General features: G+C 45.3%; 2 protein-coding genes across 3 annotated transcripts in view; one reads left to right on the top strand and one right to left on the bottom strand.

Annotated features, from left to right (window-relative positions):
- Nucleotides 1–486: 486 nt before the first annotated feature.
- Nucleotides 487–7,625, top strand: SNU13 (small nuclear ribonucleoprotein 13). The gene is made up of 3 exons (XM_081083839.1): nucleotides 487–596; nucleotides 5,271–5,391; nucleotides 6,337–7,625. Exons 1-3 carry the CDS (start codon nucleotides 594–596, stop codon nucleotides 6,597–6,599), a joined length of 387 nt encoding a protein of 128 aa, XP_080939965.1. The 5' UTR covers nucleotides 487–593; the 3' UTR covers nucleotides 6,600–7,625.
- A 1,316-nt stretch (nucleotides 7,626–8,941) lies between these two features.
- Nucleotides 8,942–19,359, bottom strand: part of XRCC6 (X-ray repair cross complementing 6) — a 24,201-nt gene continuing 13,783 nt past the window's right edge. Inside the window, exons 7-13 of one of the 2 annotated variants that reach the window (XM_081085165.1) lie at nucleotides 17,268–17,454; nucleotides 15,406–15,574; nucleotides 14,748–14,909; nucleotides 13,153–13,282; nucleotides 12,846–12,946; nucleotides 12,570–12,683; nucleotides 8,942–10,553 (exon numbers count right to left, since the gene is read on the bottom strand). In XM_081085165.1, coding sequence (XP_080941291.1) covers nucleotides 10,360–10,553; nucleotides 12,570–12,683; nucleotides 12,846–12,946; nucleotides 13,153–13,282; nucleotides 14,748–14,909; nucleotides 15,406–15,574; nucleotides 17,268–17,454 — 1,057 coding nt within the window. In that variant the 3' untranslated portion in view covers nucleotides 8,942–10,359. The remainder of the gene's footprint in view (nucleotides 10,554–12,569; nucleotides 12,684–12,845; nucleotides 12,947–13,152; nucleotides 13,283–14,747; nucleotides 14,910–15,405; nucleotides 15,575–17,267; nucleotides 17,455–19,359) is intronic. The other variant, XM_081085166.1, reaches the window with a different exon arrangement.

Below are 19,359 nucleotides of genomic sequence, written 5' to 3'. Positions count from 1 at the left end.
ATGGGCTGAAACATAAGCCGGCAATGGAATAATGTCACCATTGAAACTCTTTGTTTTGGTGTGTTTTTTTTTAGGTTTAACTTGTTTTTGCCTATAATGTAAAATGATGGTTTAAAAACAAACAAACAGCCCTGGCCGGTTTGGCTCAGTGGAAGGAGCGTCGGCCTGCGGACTGAAAGGTCCCAGGTTGGATTCCGGTCAAGGGCATGAACCTTGGTTGCAGGCACATCCCCAGTGGGGAGTGTGCAGGAGGCAGCTGATCGATGTTTCTCTCTCATCGATGTTCCTAACTCTCTATTCCTCTCCCTTCCTCTCTGTAAAAAAATCAATAAAATATATTTTAAAAACAAACAAAAAAGAAACAGCAGAATGAGGCCCCAAGCCCAGGACTGAACGAAGCCTCCACGCACCCGTTCCCTCTGGCTCTTGAGCGGGCGCGGCCCGCCCACTCTCGGTGACATCACTTCCGCTTCCGGCCGCACGCGCGGCCATTTCCACTACTTCCGTGAGACTTTGAGGTGGATTGAGCGTTCCTTCTCTGACGTCGGTCGGCGGCGCGTCTGGAGGGGAGGCGAGCCCGCGGCACCGCAGCGATGGTGAGTGCGCGCGCGGGCGGGAGGGCCGGGAGGCGGGCGACCCGGGGTTCGGGCCACTCGCGGCCCTGCAGGGGCTTACAACGTGCGAGGTTCGGCGCCAGGCCGGGCGGGACCGGCGTCCGGGAGTTGCGTAGCCCGGCCGTCCGGCCCCGAGTCTGAACTCGGGCGGCCGTGCGGTCCCAGCAGCCCCGCCGCAGGTCAGAGCCCCGAGAGCCTTAGGGTTCCAGCCGTTGCGAGCCGGGGTGCAGCCGGCTGTGCGCGCTGCCGACGGCCTCTGGTGAGCGGGGCGGGCATGGTCCGACCTGGGAGAAAGAGGCCAGCCCACGTGGGAGAGAGGAGAAAGTTGGGTGAGAAAACCTGGCTCCATCTTTTCAGTTTGGGGGAGCAGGGGTCTCTAGAGGATGGTGCGGGCTCCCTGGATTCAGATCGGCCTCCCCCACCCCACTTCCCGGGGCTGATGTTCCAGCGAGGATCTGCGCCGAGTGCTCGCCGCGAGTCACACGTGCCCGGACCTAGGGAGGGAGCCTTTGGCGTTCGGGGCGGGGAATGTGGGGGATCCCCGAGCCCCGGCTGGGGGTGCAGTAAATAAAGGCTCCTGCGAAGCTGTGGTCTCCGAAGTCAGGTCCTGGTAGCCCCACGTGCGGTTCCAGTTTGGGGCTGTCTGCTGTACAGGAGGCCAAACTGGCGGAGCTAGGGTTAAAGCTAGCTAGTGATCTCATTCATGGTTTAGTTAACCCTTCAAGAAATAAAAAGATGGGGCCCGGCCCGAGTGGCTCAGTTGGTTGAGCGACGTCCTGTGCACCAAAAGGTTTCGGGTTCGATCCCCTGTCGGTGCAGAAAGCAACCCATCCATGTTTCTACCCCCGCCACCCCGACCCCCTTTCATCTCCCTAAGCATGTGCTCCGGTGAGGATTAAACAATTTTTTGGAAGAATGTGTAAGTACACTAAGAAATTGCTGTTGCTATTTCTAACATCGGTAGTGTGGTTTTAAAGGTGAGCTGACCTGTTATTGTTGACAGATAAGATGATTCCTCTTGGATGGGCAGGCTAGGCTCCCCTTGTTTGCACTTGGTGTTTGTTGAGAGCTGAGAATACTTACTTCAAGAGATGGGTTGGTGGAAATCACAATGGAAATACCTGACATTTTAAAACATAACTTTGAGGAGTGATTGGAATTCAAGTGTTGGGTCCTTTATTGTTTAGGAGGTGATGATTGTTGTTGAGAATTAGATTTTGACAAATATCCTTTCTCGGGTAGGCACCAAAAGAAAAAAGACATACCACTCCAAACTAGTAGAGGGGAAAATAGTGGAGAAAAAATAATAATTAACCTAAAGAAAGAAAAAATAAACATGTGGGACTGAGCTGAGGCACAAAAAGAAGGAAGATTTGAATTCAGTGTTTACTTAATTTACACAGTCAATACTGAAATATAAAAATAGACTAAATGTTCCAGTTGAAGGACAGATTGAAGTAAAAGAATGGAAAAGATATGCCAATTTAAAAAGTGTTCTGAAGCCTATATGAATATCAGAAAGAAATCTGTAAAGATAGAGTGGCCAAAAAATACAAGACACATGTGAAAGTGATATCATTGCAAGAAGAAATAGACAAATATGCAATCATTTAGCAGTTAAGTGTATAATTGTTAGATTATGAAGTGAAAATGTCAGTATGGAAATAGAGGATTTTTAACAAGACTATAAGTAAACTTGGTTTAGTGATCATAGTGAATGTAGTAAATATTGCACCTGACAAGTATAAAAGGCACTTTTCAAGCACGGAACATTTATGAAGATTGGCTACTTCCTAGATCATAAAACAAGTTCAACAAATTTTGAAAGATTGATGATAATACAGACCGTATTCTCCCAACAAAAACACAAATAAATTAGGAATCAATAACAAAGTGTTTGGAAGGAATATATAGCCCTGGCTGGGTAGCTCCGTTGGTTAGAGTGTCATCTGTTCACCAGAATCAACCAATGAATTCATAAATGAGTGGAACAACAAATCGATGCTTCTCTCTCCCTTTCTTTAAACAACCAATAAATTTTTTTAAATGCTTATGTTGGGGGGGAAAGAACTAAAAAGTAGGTAAAGAACAAGCCTGGCCAGTGTGGCTCAGTGGTTGAGCACAGATCTTTGAACCAGGAGATCATGGTTTGATTCCCGGGCAGGGCACATGCCTGGGTTGTAGGCTCATTCCCCAGTGTGGGGTGTGCAGAGGCAGCAGATTAATGATTGTCATCTTTGATGTTTCTGTCTCCCTCACCCTTCCTCTCTGAAGTCAAAATATTTTTATTGATTGATTTTAGAGAGAGGGGAAGGGAAAGAGAGAGACATCAATTTGTTCCACTTATCTATACATTCATTAGTTGATTCTTGTATGTGCCCTAACTGGAGATTGAAACTGCAGTCTTGGTGTATGGCGATAACACTCAATAATCAACTGAGCTACCTGGCCAGGGCCTAACATAAAATTATTTTAACCTTGAAGAATCTCTAGACCTAGTTTATTAAATAGCTTTATTGAGATAATTTACATGCCATAAAGTTAACTTCATTAAAGTGTATATAATTCAGTGGGTTCATATATTTACAGAGTTGTGTGACCATCGATTTATTGAATTTTAGAGCATTTTTATTATCCCTCAAAGAAACTATGTTCATTAGCTAGTAGATCTAAAATAAAATCTTAAGTTTTTTTTATCTCAAGAATGCAAAATTGGTTTAACATTAGAAAAACTGTAAAGATTAAAGAAGAAAAATCTTATTCACCTGAGTCAGTACAGAAAATCTGATAGAATTCAACACCAATTTATTTATTAAAAGAGAAACTCATAGCACACTAAGAAATACAGTGAATTTTCTTAATTTGAAGTATCTAGGAATAAGTATAAAAGATAATAAGGCTTTTGGAGAATAATAAAACTTTACTTAAAGGCACTAATATGAATGGGATTGACAGATTCTGCATCCTAAAGTTGTTTTACTGGGATTATTATATCAAATCTACAAATCAGACATTGTCCCAGCAGGCTTTTTTGTGGACCTTGAAAAGCTAATTCTAAAATGTATGGAGAAGAGCAGACAGATAATAAAGTCTTTCTTACCCACTACTTCAGGTAACTCCTTCAGCCCTCGCCTAATTTAATTGCTCATCACCCAGGGATCATGTGTTAAGCCTTTGGGGGTCGAACGACCCTTTCACAGGGCTCGCCTAAATACATCCTGCGTATCAGATATTTACATTACAATTCCTAACAGTAGCAAAATTACAGTTACGAAGTAGCAACGAAAATAATTTTATGGTTGGGGGTCACCACAACATGAGGAACTGTATTAAAGGGTCGCGGCATTAGGAAGGTTGAGAGCCACTGTGTTAAGGACTAGGTGTCTTGGTAAAATCTGGCCCTTAATATCACTTCCTGCTCCTTCCAGGGGAGGGTCATTTCAGTCTGGACAGATGCAGTTGTGAGTGTTCCCACCTGGCCATCACCCACAAGTCACCGCCTACAACCGGAGGTGCTGCATGTGCCCTGCCAAGAAGGTTCAGTCCCCAGACCCAGGGTTGGACCAAACTTCCATTGGCAGACAGCTGGACTCATGAGATAGTGGTGTTGGGCTGCATTTAGATTGTATATATAATATAAATACATTTATAAAAAGAATCACAGGGAAAACAAATGAGAAATTAATGAAAATGGTTAAACTGGTCAGGTGGGAATGAGATGGGAGGAATGGAGTAATTTCTCTTTCTCTCTCTATATATATGTGTATATATATATATGATTTTTTATAGAGAGGAAGGGAGAGGGATAGAGAGTTAGAAACATCGATGAGAGAGAAACATCGATCAGCTGCCTCCTGCACAGCCCCTACTGGGGATGTGCCCGAAACCAAGGTACATGCCCTTGACCGGAATCAAACCTGGGACCCTTCAGTCCGCAGGCCGACGCTCTATCCACTGAGCCAAACTGGTTAGGGCAGGGAGTAATTTCTCAATATTAAAATATCTAGTATTAGAATCAAAGTCTTTTTTAAAATATTTTTCTTATTGATTTCAGAGAGGAAGGGATAGGGCGATGGAAACATCAATGATGAGAGAATCATCGATCTGCTGCCTTCTGCACACCCCCTACTGGGGATCGAGCCTTCAACCTGGGCATGTGCCCTGACTGGGAATCAAACCAGTGACTTCTGTATGCATGGGATGATGCTTAACCCAATGAGCCACACTGGATGGGCAATTATACCTTAATTTTGATTCAGTAAACTTAGTATAGTATAGAGTACAAAAATCTAAATTTAAAGATTACCCCAGTGTGACTCATTGAAACTGAGCCATGGGAGCCCATTTATAATCCATTTGCTGTGGATTATTACAAAGCATTAAGCTAAAGAGAGGCAAGTTTAAAAGTATATGACCTTTAGTATACATTTTTGGATTATGGAATTAACTTTTTAAGTCCTAATTCGGTTTTTCTAAGTTCAGAGCGTGCTCCTAACTTAGAAAAACTGGGCAGTATGGCTCTAGTGTCATGTATAAGTGTGTTGGAGGTGAGGAAGCAGGGCAGCTGACCGCTGTGGCTCAGTTGTCGGTTATTTTGTGACTGGTCTGGAACGGCCTGTGGTCCGTTTGCACTGATGCTTTGATCTCACCCCACAGACGGAGGCGGACGTGAACCCGAAGGCCTACCCCCTCGCGGACGCCCACCTCACCAAAAAGCTACTGGACCTCGTTCAGCAGTCCTGTAACTACAAGCAGCTTCGAAAAGGAGCCAACGAGGGTGAGGCGGCCGCGTGTGCCCCCCCAGCGTGTGCCAGGGCGGCTGTTGAAGGCACCTGACTCGGCAGGAGTCCCTGGTCTAGGTTTCCAGTACAGAAAGGGCCGGGTACTCTTGATTGGGACCAGTGCGAGGACCTGAGAACAGCATTTTTACATTAGATACTAAAGCAGTGGTTCTCAACCTGTGGGTCGCGTTCCCTTTGGCGGTCGAACGACCCTTTCACAGGGGTCGCCTAAGACCATCCTGCATATCAGATATTTACATGACGATTCATAACAGTAGCAACGTTACAGTTATGAAGTAGCAACGAAAATAATGTTGTGGTTGGGTCACAACATGAGGAACTGTATTTAAAGGGCCAGAAGGGTGAGAACCGCTGCTCTAGAGCCTGTGCCCTTGTCTAGTACTTGAGCGTTAATGCAGAGTGTGGTCCGTGTGCTGGCGCTGGGCCACAGAGATAGACAGTCAGGAATAAGCATTAGAACGATGCTGGTGGTGGTGTGCTTCCTGGGTGAGTTGCATGTGAGCTTGTCAGAAGTATTGATCGTGGCAGGTTGAGATGGTAAAACTGTCACAGATCAGAGAGTCTGAGAAGTGCTGCATGCTCTGCTTCCTGCTGGCGGGGCTTGTGTGAAAGCTGTTCTGATCAACCAGGCAAGAGATGGCGGTGACTTGGACATGTGGTACAGAGGAGAGGAAGGAAGTGGACTGATTCAGGATGTGCTCTGACAGAACTGATGGGTTTGAGGAAGGCACTGAGGGTAACCAACTGGCACTTAAATCCCTTGTCACTTCCCAAGGCCACTACAGGGCAGAGACTTGCTTATGTGTGAGAGTTTTGCCCAGTTTTCTTGCATGTGTTTCTTTTCCTTGGAAATGGCTTTGTTGTGGCTTCCCTGCCCAAACCCCCCATCACCTATTGGCCTCATGTCCTTCTCTCCACAGCCACCAAAACCCTTAACAGAGGCATCTCTGAGTTCATTGTGATGGCTGCAGACGCAGAGCCCCTGGAGATCATCCTGCACCTCCCGCTGCTGTGTGAGGACAAGAACGTGCCCTACGTGTTTGTGCGCTCCAAGCAGGCGCTGGGGCGGGCCTGCGGTGTCTCCAGGCCTGTCATCGCCTGTTCTGTCACCATCAAAGAAGGCTCCCAGCTGAAGCAGCAGATCCAGTCCATTCAGCAGTCCATTGAAAGGCTCTTAGTCTAAAACGTGGCCTCTGCCACTCTCTCTCTTGCCTCCTCCCCCTCGGTCGTGTATCATATTGTCTGTGTTATCATGTAGGATTTCCAGCTACCTTCTATTGTTATAAAATATTGTAGTAGTAAATCTTTTTATATTTTTGAATTGTTTTTGTTTTGTCGTATAGATTATCATCCCCACACCCACCCCACCCCTAACCCTCCTCTTCCACTTTCCTCTGCTATCTTTCCTCCCTTTTGAAAAATGAACTAAGCCCAGAACAGGTAGAAGCAGAGTGGTGACACCATTCAAAAGCAGGAAAGAGCCAGGGTAGAGAGATCCGGTTCCAGCTTTGAGGCACTAACTCCCTTTTGTGTACAGGGCATGGTGAAGTAGACACCACCCACTTGATCTCCCTGTGCCTGGCATACAGAATCATTCCATACATGATCCAGGGGTTCCTTTGCTCTCTAGGGTATTATGCATCATTTGAGGAAGAAGCATGTATCCTGTGAGGTAGTTGTATGCCCAAGTGTCATTTATTAATGTACCCCTACCATTTGCTTTTGGAAATATATTTCTTTTCCCCCTCACCCTCCAGCCCCGCCCCCCCCCCCAAAAAAAAACAACACAACAACAAAAAAAAAACCTCCCAATTGTGCCCCTGAGGTTGGAGGACAGCAGCATACCAAAGAGATGTGTGCTGCAGGATTCCAAAAGTGGCCTGGGCTAGTGAGACATGGGGCAGTTGACCTAGGTCTTAAAGGAGTCTGGAGTGGCAAGAGAAAGTAGAGCCAACTGGTGCTGGACTGAAGGATTCTGGGCAAGTCTTGGAGACGAAGCTACAACAGAGGTGATGGAGTCCAAGGAAACGTCCTTTCTGGTGAATAGACTTCTTCAGTGGACACTTGGTATCAGCTCTGAGAGCCTTTACCCATTTCCTGTCCTGCCACGATGTGGGTCAGATGTATGTGTTCTTGATCACGTCAGAAGGACAGTGCTAATGTATCATTGTTGTGAGAGTCCTAGTAAAGAAATATATTCGTACTACAACTTAAAGAGAAAGTGTGATTCTTGGTCGGTATCCAGCTAATACTTGAAGAACTGCTTAGCGTTATTAGTATGGTTTTAGCTGCTCAAACTTTCCACCAAGAAGCTGTGCAAAAGCCATCACTACGTACCAGCTGGTTTCCGGTAGTTCAGAACTTGGGGCTGGGTAATCCTGTGACGGAGGCTGCCTGTGTGTGGCAGGGTTTTAGCAGCATCCCTGGCCTTTACCCACCAGATGTCGATGGCAACCTTAACCCCTCGCTCCAGGCATTGCCAAGTGTTCCCTGGTGGCAGTGTCACGTCTAGTTGAGAATCACTGTTGCAAAATTAGGGCTCCTGGTAGCCCTTGGGAGGGGGGATTGGGATTGGTGACTGAAATCATTGCCATGTCACCTGCCTCACCTATTTTTGTTATCAAAGGGAAGTACCCTGAGAGCCTGCTACCTCAGCTGGAGACATTTTCTTACAAAGTACAAATAACAGTCCTGTAATGGTCAGATTAATGGGGATAGGTTATATTTGGTTTCCTCTTGGCCAGCATGGGCCAGTCTCTTCCTCCCCCTCCTCCCCAGCCTGCTCGTGTTTATACACACACTGCCCCCGCACTTCCCTATTTGTGGATGGTGAAGTTTAAGGTAGTTCTTACTTTCTTGTACATTTTTGTCATGTGTCTTTAAAGTCATACTCTAAAGGACTGAAATAATTTTGGGGCAGAGGGAACTAAGAAATCCAACCTCCACCTGAATGGAAACTCAGGCTTACCCATTAGAGCCCTAAGAAGTGGGGTGGGGCGGGGGCTCCTGGGATCTTCCTTCCTGGTGCCTGGTCTACTCCATTGTATCAGCTCCCTTGGAGGCCTTCAAAAGGCAGGTGTCAACGTGTGATCACCTGAGACAACCGTGGCTCTTTCCTGCTCCTTAATGGTCTCCTCTGTGTGTCCTGTGTCTGCTTCACCGAGTTCTGCCTTTGCTCAGTGCTTCATATTTGGTTTCTAGAACACTCCCTACCCGTTTCCTTCTCAAATTCTTTGTACTTGGTGTTCCTTGCTGCACGGGTGGCTTTCTCCTCATGCTAGTCATTCACTGTCACTTGTTTAAGGCCTTTCCCAGTTACCCCACCTCACGTTGCCTCTCCTGCAGCACCGTCACATTCTGTTCCACTTGTCCTTAACTAATATCAGATTGTCTTCTGATTATTGCCCTCAGTAGAGAGCCAGAACCCTAACAGGTGCTCCAATGTGTAGAATGAACAGTTCCTAAAGCCTAGACATGAAAACAAGGAAACCTGTCCTTTCCATCCAGCGACCTAGGAAATAGGTTGAAAATTTTGCGTATACAGTTTATTTTGGAGAGAGAATCCAATGGCTTTCACTAGGTCTCAAGGGGCCCTGATCAAGAACACTGGTCAGGAACTTCTATTTTAGAATAAGTTTCCTAAAACCAATTTCTTAAGAGGACCTATGATTAAGGAATATTTTTACATTTACAATGATGACCTTGTGAAAAAGATGATTCATTTGTAGTATTGTTAAGTACTAAACTACATTTCCATGACCTTAAATCCCAAATTGACGTTATAAAGCTCAGAGCAAAGAACCCAAACTGAAAATCTCACAAGAGTAATCTGACCCTCCTACCCGCTCCTCATGAGGCTCACGCTAATCCTGAGACAGGCCCTACAAACTCTGACCCTCAATCCATCCTCAGAGGACACAAATTCTTGCAGATGTTTTTCTTCCTTCTCTCAAGCTAATTTTTCAAAAGCAATAGCAGAGAGAGCAGGGAGAAACAGGGAGGATGGCGGAGGGGTGGGGGAGGGGAGGGAGAGGCTCCCCGCTTCTAATACTAGGACCTCTCCTCATCGTGAACTTGCTTTACTACAGCTCCCCTGAAAAGTAAGAACTGATTTCACTTACACTGGAACCCAAATTCTTGGGGCAACAGAAACTATCCTCATACATTTGAATGTCACATTAAAAGGAATGCAACATGGGAGGTGGGGGAGTGCTATTTACTCAGGAAGCAAATGGTAACAGTATTAGAAATGTTACATTCTTATTGCTTCTGAAATCTGGCCTTTAGGTCTTAAAACCCTTTGAGTGCCAACCAGTATCCTAGGAACTATGCTAAAATTGCCAAGGCATTTTTGCTGCTTTTACAGAAGTTTAGGAAAAAAATTATGAAATGCAAGTAAACGAAGTTACATATTCAATATCTTCCACAAAATCGTCATCTTCATAGCAAGAATTGACATATTTAGCAAAATCATCATCACTAATAAAAGCAGACTTAGAACTGGACACTGCAGGAGGAGTGCGATGGCGCTCCCAGCACTCCCCGGCATGCTAGTGGTTAATAGGACGAACACAATTAAAGGAAAAGAGGAGAGGACAGGATCTTGCTGGGGCTTGTCATTCCTGAAATCTGCTCATCTGTCCTTAATCATCACATTGTCCCTACCTTCACTGGTGTTCATTTTGTTCCCATTGTGATGATGTGAGAAAATTAAGCTAATAGCCAATAGCAAGTGATCTTTGGATGCAAGACACACGTTTCTTTCACACTAAAGAACAGCATTTAGTACAAAATTAGGGCTCTATTCAGTCAGAATAAGGCACAACAAAGTGGGAGGACTACTTTGCCTCCTTAGCAACAGAAAGCCTCATAAATGTAAAGTTCTGGCTTGTCAGGCGGCCTGGCTCCAGGGTGGAAGGGTGGTGGCGGCTGGAGGGTGTCACTCAGTCCTGGAAGTGCTTGGCGAGCGCATCCAGCAGCTCCTGCTTCCTCATCCCGCCCCTCAGTCCATACACCCTGCAGGCTTCCTTCAGCACGGGCACAGTGAGCTTACCCAGCGTGCCCTTGCTGACATGGGCCTTCAGTTCCTCTTCCGACAACTCCATCTTGGGCCTTTTGCTTCCAGCACCTTCATCATCTGGGGGAAAGGTCGGGAGGGAGTGATTGGAAATGCTACCAGTGGCATCCCAACTACACGCATAGGACCTCACATGATCTGGACTGCAGTCAGACATTTTCCATAAGCCATGATGCCCACTTAGAACACTCTGGGGAGCCCTGACCGGGTTGGCTCAGTGGATGGAGCGTCGGCCTGTAGACTGGAGGGTCCCAGGTTCGATTCCAGTCAAGGGCATGTACCTTGGTTGCGGGCACATCCCTGGTGGGGGGTGTGCAGGAGGCAGCTAATCGATGTTTCTAACTCTCTATCCCTCTCCCTTCCTCTCTGTAAAAATCAATAAAAATATATTTAAAAAAAAAAAAAAAAGAACACTCTGGGGAGATAGTGCCTCGATAAGGCAGCTTCATTTAAGCATAAAATCAAAACTATCAACCTAGGAGGGGGTTAAGAGTACTCTGAGTGCCATCAGTTTACCCAAAACTGGTCTCATCTAAATGAGCAGGTATTCATTCCCTCCCTCTCTCCTTCCAAAAGCATTTCCAGAGACCAAGTAAGTACCACGGGACCATGTGCAGGCTGAGCGAGACAAACAAGTACAGCCCCAGTGCATGCACAGGTGTGAAGAGCTCTGTTCACACGCACTAGAGGCGCTTCTGATGCAGAAAGGATAAAGCCCACTGCCGCACCGACCCTAAAAAGGCCAAGAAAACTACATTTCATCATAATTGGAGAATTGCAAATCAAAACTGGATAGAATTTCCCCTCTTACTTTTTGTGAAAATTAAAAATAGTATATAAAGTCCAGGATTGGTGAGAGTGTAGGGAAACACACCCATCCCCCTTCTTGGACAGGGTATAAGCTATCACTTTTCAGAGGCGAACTGGCAATTCTTATCAAAACTTGAAATGTTTACAACCTGAACCAGCAATTACAGTGCTAAGAATTTATCCTATAGATCTGTTCACACAAGTACATGATGGTGGTCCATGTTCACTGCAGCATATCCATCAATAAAGGGCTGGCTGAATAAACTAGCACATCTATCTAATGAAGCACTATATAGCCTTATTTTTTGTTTTTTATATATTTCATATTTTTCCCCCACTGATTTTTTAAACTATATTTTTATTGATTTGGGAGAAGGTAGAGGGATAGAGAGAGAGAAACATCGATGAGAGAGAATCGTTGACCAGCTGCTTCCTGCATGCCCTCTACTGGGGATAGAGCCCACAGCCCGGGCATGTTCCCTGACCAAGAATCAAACCGTGACCTACTAGTTTCACAGGTCGATGTTCAACCACTGAGTCATGCTGGCTGGGCTCCCTCATTGATTTTTAGAGAGAGTGGAAAGGTGGGAATGGGGGAAGAGAGAGAGAAACATTGATGTGAGAGAGACATTAACTGGTTGCCTTCTGCAAGCACCCTGACTGGGGCTAGGGATCAAACCTGCAACCTAGGCTTTGCCCTTAACTGGGAATTGAACCCAAAACCCTTTGGTGTGTGGGCTGATGCTCTAACCACTTAGAAACACCGGCCACGGCTGTTGTCTTATTTTTTTAAATGAGGTAGAAAAGTAAATATGGATAAAAATAACTGTTGAGCCCTGACCGGTTTGGCTCAGTGGATAGAGCGTCGGCCTGCGGACTGAAGGGTCCCGGGTTCGATTCCCGTCAAAGGCATGTACCTTGGTTGCAGGCGCATCCCCAGTGGGGAGTGTGCAGGAGGCAGCTGAATCGATGTTTCTCTCTCATCGATGTTTCTACCTCTCTATGCCTCTCTTTCTCCCTTCCTCTCTGTAAAAAATCAATAAAATATATTTGGAAAAAAAAAAAATAACTGTTGAACATATACAGCTGAGTGACACAATAAACTAGAAACAATGTGAATACTATTCCACTTATGCTGAAGCATGCCTTTGTATATGTAAACATGTAGGTTTGCACAGGAACTTCGGAAGGGTCATTATTCTCTGCGGTAGGACCATAGGACAACTTTTAGAAATAACCCACAGGATGTCCACGCCCAGCTCTCACCTTGTTTTCGCTTGGGAACTTTCCCCTCAGGGTTGTAATCTGGTGGGTAGACAAGCTCCTTAAACTCCTCCACGAGGGAACCCAGTCTTTCATCCATTGCTTCAACCTTCGGCACTAGAAAATCAAAACAGAGGAAAATGGCCTGGAGAGGGAGGGTTAGGGACAACGAGGTTAAGTCTCAAGAGGGCGCTAGGAAATGCATCCACATTACTGCCCAGAGCGAGATCGAGCAGAAAGCCCCCCGACAAGACGTCTCTCTCAGTGGCGCCTTCTTACATGTCAGATCTTCTGCTTGTTCGGGCTCCGTCAAATCCAAAGCCAAGGCCTCCAGGTTCCTGAAGTGCTGCTGCAGCACTGGGTTCTCAAAGCTGTCACTTCTGTTAAAATCATCGTAATGGAAACACAAGTAAATTTTAAAATAAAAACGTAAACATGTTTAAAATAATAAAATTAAATTAACCCAACTCAGTGCAGGTCCCAGGTCAGCTGAGAAAACATATCCTCAGGTGAGGATTAAAAAAAAAGGGACTTTCAACCCAGGAGGCAGTTCCAGAAGCAAGCCAGTGATCGGCCCGCTACTCACCTGTATTTGAAGCGGAGCTTCTGAACAATAGCCTTCATCTTGTCGACCTGCTCTGGGTTTGCCACGACTTTTTCAGTAAAGGGCACCTTCCGTTTATCATCAGCATAGGGTAAGAAGACAAGATGGAAGCCTGAAGAAAAGATAAGATTTCTGAGACTTAACAAAAGGTTTCAGTGACTGAGTTGTCATTTGTCCCTCAGCTCCAAATTCACCCGTCTTTTTAAAGAGAGAGAAACACATTATACCTAGTGAAATATTTTGCTTTAAAGCTTACCTTATCTGATCCTAATGTAACTACCTCAACATATTTTTGTTGGCAGCATTTTTTTGGTATATTCTTTTGTTCTTCCCTTTTTTATATTTGAGGTTTATTTCTTTTAAGTAGCATGTTTTTTAAAATATATATAATCTGACAATATTTGTTGGATTTTAATTGGAATAATTAAAACATTTCACTTTCAAAAAATAAATAAAAAAGAGAAACATCGATTTGTTATCCCATCCATCAGCTGATTCCTGTAGGTGCCCTGACCAGGGACTGAACCCATAACCTTGGTGCATCAAGAGGACGCTCTAATCAAGTGAGCTACCTGGCCAGGGCCAAATTCACCCTGAGGCTGCGACCCTGCCAGCCCCATTTTTCCTTTACCAGCTAATTTCTGATAGCATCTGCCTAACACACTCCTCAAGAGGGCAATCCCAAGGCAGGAGTGCTCCTCCATATACTTCCTGTTCCTATCACTGCCAGGGCTCTTTACCTGGCGGCAGCAGCTGGTCCCACCTCCAACTTTTCTGATACACTAGAGCCAGCTGGACAGTGCCCGCTCCCTAAGGACTAAGTCCCAGCTCCATCAGGCCCCCTCTGAGCCCCCTCTTTATCTCCTCACCCTCCACCACATGCTAAAAGGGAAGAAGCAAGGGCAATCAGGCTGATCTTGTTCCACTCACTGGTTGGTTCTAGAAAGACTGAAAAATCTGGAGACTGGAGCCAAGCTGCTGCCCTGGGAAGTGCCCTTGCAGGCAACGCCAATAGCACTGGGCAAGAGGGAGGAGCAAGTCCCCTCGCTCTCCTCTGCCCTGTTATCTCCTTCTAACACCTACTCTCGACAGAGCCTCACCCAGAGCCAGCTGGAAAAGGAGAAACTGGGTTCCCTGGCCAGTGTGGTTCAGTGGTTGAGCATCGACCCATAAACCAAGAGGTCACGGTTTGATTCCTAGTTAGGGCACATGCCAGGTTGTGGGCTCGATACCCAGTAGGGACGTGCAAGAGACAGCCAATCGATATTCCTTTCTCATCACTGATGTTCCTTTTTCTTTTCTTTTTTTTTCAGAGAGGAAGGGAGAGGGAGAGAAAGATTGAAACATCAATGATGGGAGAGAATCATTGGTCGGAGAGCTGCCTTGCTTGATAGTACGTGCTGGGCACTGTACAACCACATTTGGTTTCTGTGCTACTCATCAGACTCACCTGTGAAACCTTAAAAACACACACACTTCCCAGTTCCCATTCCTGGCGACTCTGGTACCACGAACCCCATGGGGGATTCCAAAGCCTGACAAGGTTCAGAAGCCCGGAAAATCTCTCTGCCACATACCTGGGGGAGTCACTTGGATTTTCTGGTCATCCAGCTCCTCTTCCTGTGGCATCAAGGCCACAAAATAAGGGGGGATGTTCTGGCGGGGGGTGTACCTGCACACTGCCACCACTTCCTTCTCCAGACACTTGGTGAGGAGAGCACTGAACAGGGTTGAGCTCCCTGCAAAACAAACATCCCTTTAGGGGTAATTTTTCTTCCACTTTCTTCAAAGGGCTTATGATACTTCAATGGGTAAGGGGTGATGGATCCAGAGCTGAGGGGAAAGGAATGAGAATGGATGCCTCAAATGTGAATTATTAATGTCAGTTCACTTTTACTTTCTTTAGGTTAACAACATAGCCCCAGTTATTAATGAAAATCAATCAGTCAAATCAGGGGGTTCATTAGCTATAGCACAGAATATAGGTCTAGACCAGGGGTGGGCAAACTTTTTGACTCGAGGGCCACAATGGGTTCTTAAACTGGACCGGAGGGCTGGAACAAAAACATGGATGGAGTGTTTGTTATGTTAACACTGCTGCTGGTCCGGCCTGCGGGCCGTAGTTTGCCCACCGCTGCTCTATGCAGTTTCCAATCAGCACCTCTTTAGGAAATGCAGCTCTGCAAGTTGCTTTCTGTGCTACTCAGTCATTTACCTTTGGTCTGTGCCACTTACCATTAATCAGGGACTCCTCGGGGTACACGAACAGGGAGGGCCTCAAGTAATGGTGCTTCTTCAGCATTAGCAAGGGCTTGAAACCAATGAGAACCAAACCTGGTTCATCAAACCGTTTTAGCTGTTCCGTCTCCTCTTTCTCTAGCACAATCTGACGGCTCCCATAGATCTAAAGGCGGGAAACAGGAAGGGCCACACATACAGGCTGCTGGAGATTCCAAATAGCTGCCACATGACGCTGGCGAGTCAAAGCCAGCTTTCTTCTACGGAGCAGGAGTATGGCTCACTAGGGGCATCACCCCCCACCACCACCACCACGAGAAATTAACATTTACCAAGTGCCCGGCAGGCCCTTTGAGTTTGCCATCCTCTGTAATAATCCTTGGTGGGAGATGTTAAAACTGTTTTACAGATAAGGGGCCTGAGGCGCAATGGTTGGTAACTTGCTCCAGGTTATACAACTGAATTAAGCTTCAGCCAGCTCTGTCTGGGGCCAAAGACCACGCTCTTCAAGCTTCATTCTTTCCCTCGTTTTACATGTACTGGGCGCTCATCCCTGACACACAACGGGTGTCGAACCACACACATTTATTGAGAGGACCTAAGTCAGGCAGTGGCTGGGTCTCAGGTAGTGGGAGGCAGATACACACTTCAATGTTTGTGTTGTGATCCTAGATATGTGATTAGTTACAGAAGTTACTCTGTTAGAGTCAAATTTGGGTTTTATGAAAAACAGAGCCCTGGAGGTTTTCTTTAGGGACATTGGATCAAGAAACTCAGGCCTGGCCAGTGTGGCTCAGTTCATTGCGCACTGTCTCATGCACAAAGACTGTGGGTTCGATTCCTGAGCAGGGCACATACGGAAGGCAACTGATCAATGTTTGCCTCTCTCTATCTCTCTCTCTCTATCTCTCCTTCTCTCTAAGCATGTTCTCAGGTGAGGATTTAAAAGAAAGAAAGAAGGGCCCGACCAGCGTGGCTCAGTGGTTGAGTGTCGACCAAGGAACCAGGAGATCCCGGGTTTGATTTTCGGTCAGGGCATATGCCAGGGTTGTGGGGTCAATCCCCAGTGGGGGGTGTGCAGGAGGCAGCTGATCAATGATTCTCTCTCATCATTGATGTTTCTAGCTCTCTCTCCCTCTCCCTTCCTCTCTGAAATCAATAAATATATTTATAAATAAAGATAAATAAATAAGGCCTATGTGTATCATTTCAAAACACAGGAGAAATGAGGGGGGGGCGGAAATCTCTCCCTAAAAAAAATCAAAAATTTTAAAAAGCACTTGACACCTAACACATTTTCCCTAACTCCCCATCTCCCTAGTTAACTATAAGCATTTTCTGCTATTATACCTGAACAAGGAATTAGACTGTAAGATACAGCCCATCCTGTGCTGAGTGATCAAGGGCTAGTTTTCTTGGGGGGAAAAAAAATAGTGTATTGAATTTTAGAGAGAAAGGGAGAGGGAAAGAGAGAGAAACATCAATGTGAGAGTGAAACATCGATCCGCTGCCTCCTGCACGCCCTCTATCGAGGATCAAACCTGAGACCTGGGCATGTGCCCTTGACCGGAATCCAGCGGACAACTTGTGGTGCATGGGATAGCACTCAGCCAACTGAGCCACACCAGCCAGGGCAAGAGCTAAAGTTTTTACTGATGTCTCTTTCAAACACTGGCTCTAACTTTCTAGCTCTCATGGTATCTCTGATCTAGATGCCACAGTTTCAAAGAGTAATGATGTTGTTGTAACAACTTGGCTAGAAAGATGCGCACATGAAAGTTATCAGGTTAGGCTGATCACTGTCTCCCCTCCCTGTGAACTCCTCAATGAGACAAAATTCAGTCACTGGGCAGGCCTACCTGAGATCTCTTGGTGTCACTTGGCAGAAGCAAACTGCCTGTGTTTACATTGAATGTCCGAGTCTTGGTTTTCACTGGTTCATTTGTTTCCCGATAAAGCCTAATTGGAGGAGGTTTGTGAGCCTTCTGGACCATATTATAAATGCCAACAGTGAATGCTGTATCTTTGTTGAGCTTAAACTTCAACCTGGAGGACAGAAAAATAAAAAAGCATAAACTAAAACAGTGGTTCTCAACCTTCTGGCCCTTTAAATACAGTTCCTCATGTTGCGACCCAACCATAAAATTATTTTCATTGCTACTTCATAACTGTAATGTTGCTGTTATGAATCGTAATGTAAATATCTGATATGCAGGATGGTCTTAGGCGACCCCTGTGAAAGGGTCATTCAACCGCCAAAGGGGTCGCGACCCACAGGTTGAGAACCACTGGACTAAAAGATTATACTTTCCTATCTAAATTCCACAGTGGCACCCAAGACTTAAATTGTGTTACTCTCTCTTATATTCTAAATGAGCTCTTAGAATATAAATATAACTCATTTTAATAATACAATGGAGTTTGCTGTAATACTATCTCAGGGTCTATGCCACAAAAATTAGTTTCAGAATATATTAACTATGTAAAATAATGATAAAGAATATACTGCCTAACCTATGTGGCTCAGTGGCTGAGTGTCGGCCCATGAGCCAAGAGGTCGCAGTTCGATTCCAGGTCAGGGCAAATGCCTGGGTTGTGCCCTCAGTGGGAGGCATAGAGGAGGCAGCTGATTGATGATTCTCTCTCATCATTGATTTTCTATCTCTCCCTCCTTCTCCCTTCCTCTGAAATCGATTTTTAAAAAATAATTATTGAATAAGCTTATATTAAAAAAAGAATGTACTGTAATAAAAATGATTACTTTTACTGAGTTCAGTACTATTCCAATCCCTTTACAGCTATTCATTGTCATAATAACCCTACAAGTACTGTGTTGATTATCTGTTGTTTCTGCTTATCTAGTACCCCTTCCCCCCCTTTTTAACAATGAAACCCCAGTTTTTCTTTGGGAACCACCCTTCCCCCACTGCAGATTTGGGGGATGTTAATCAAAGTGCTATGTCCTCCCCTGGTCAAGTGGTGTATATATCTGACCCAGACTCAAGCCATTGCACCTATTCTCTTGAGCGTCTGGGTCCTAAGCAGTGACCAAAGGAGGACATGGAGGGAGGGGTGCTTTCTGAAAGTAGCACCTAGAAGGCACTGTCATTAGTTCTTGCTACCTAGATTCCTGGTGCCACTCGGGTTCCTACACTCCCCACCCTGTTCAGAATATTGCTTGATTATACTGACATTAATCAAGAGTCTGTGTCTATTGTTTGCCACCCATAAACCTTATTATAGTCCTTTTTACAGACGAAAGCATTGAGGCTCAGAGATGTTACCTAACTTGTTTAAGGGCAGACAAGTAATAAAAACCGGTGTTCAAACTCTGGTATGTCTGATTCAACACTCGTATACGTATCTATTATGACATATTGCTCCAGAATATTCATACCAACATCGTAAGAAGCAATAGGACCTCTAGAAATGTATTCTGTAGTAATGACAATGTGCAAAATATTTACTACACGATATTGTAAAAAAGGCACAACACAAAAATAACCCATGTTATGCATTCTTTTCAAGCACACGTGGAACATTCTCTAGACAGACCATATGCTTGTCCACAAAACAAGTCTAAATAAATCCAAAAAGACTGAAATCATATCAAGTATGCTCTTTAACCAAACTGGAACTAAGTTAGAGATCTACCATAGAAAGAATTCTGGGAAAACCTCAAATGTTTGGAAATTAAACAATACACTTCTAAATAATCCAGGAGGTCAAAGATAAATTCACAGGGAAATTTTAAAATTATTTTGAATTAAATGAAAGTGAAAATACAGCCCTAGCTGGTTTGGCTCAGTGGATAGAGCATTGGCCTGCGGACTGAAGGGTTCCAGGTTTGATTCCAGTCAAGGGCACACGCCTGGGTTATGGGCTCGATCCCCAGTTGGGGGTGTGCAAGAGGCAGCCAATCAATGATTCTCTCTCATCATTGATGTTTCT

This window comes from Myotis nattereri, assembly GCF_964212035.1.
Source record: "Myotis nattereri genome assembly, chromosome: 2".
NCBI lineage: Eukaryota > Metazoa > Chordata > Mammalia > Chiroptera > Vespertilionidae > Myotis > Myotis nattereri.
The sequence above is the reverse complement of the archived record's forward strand: the minus strand, read 5'-3'. Positions and strand labels throughout refer to the sequence as shown.

Excerpts from the sequence above, each read along its gene's own strand:
- SNU13 (XM_081083839.1), top strand. Across the intron at positions 5,392-6,336 it reads TCGAAAAGGAGCCAACGAGG|CCACCAAAACCCTTAACAGA; the intron begins GTGAGGCGGCCG and ends TTCTCTCCACAG.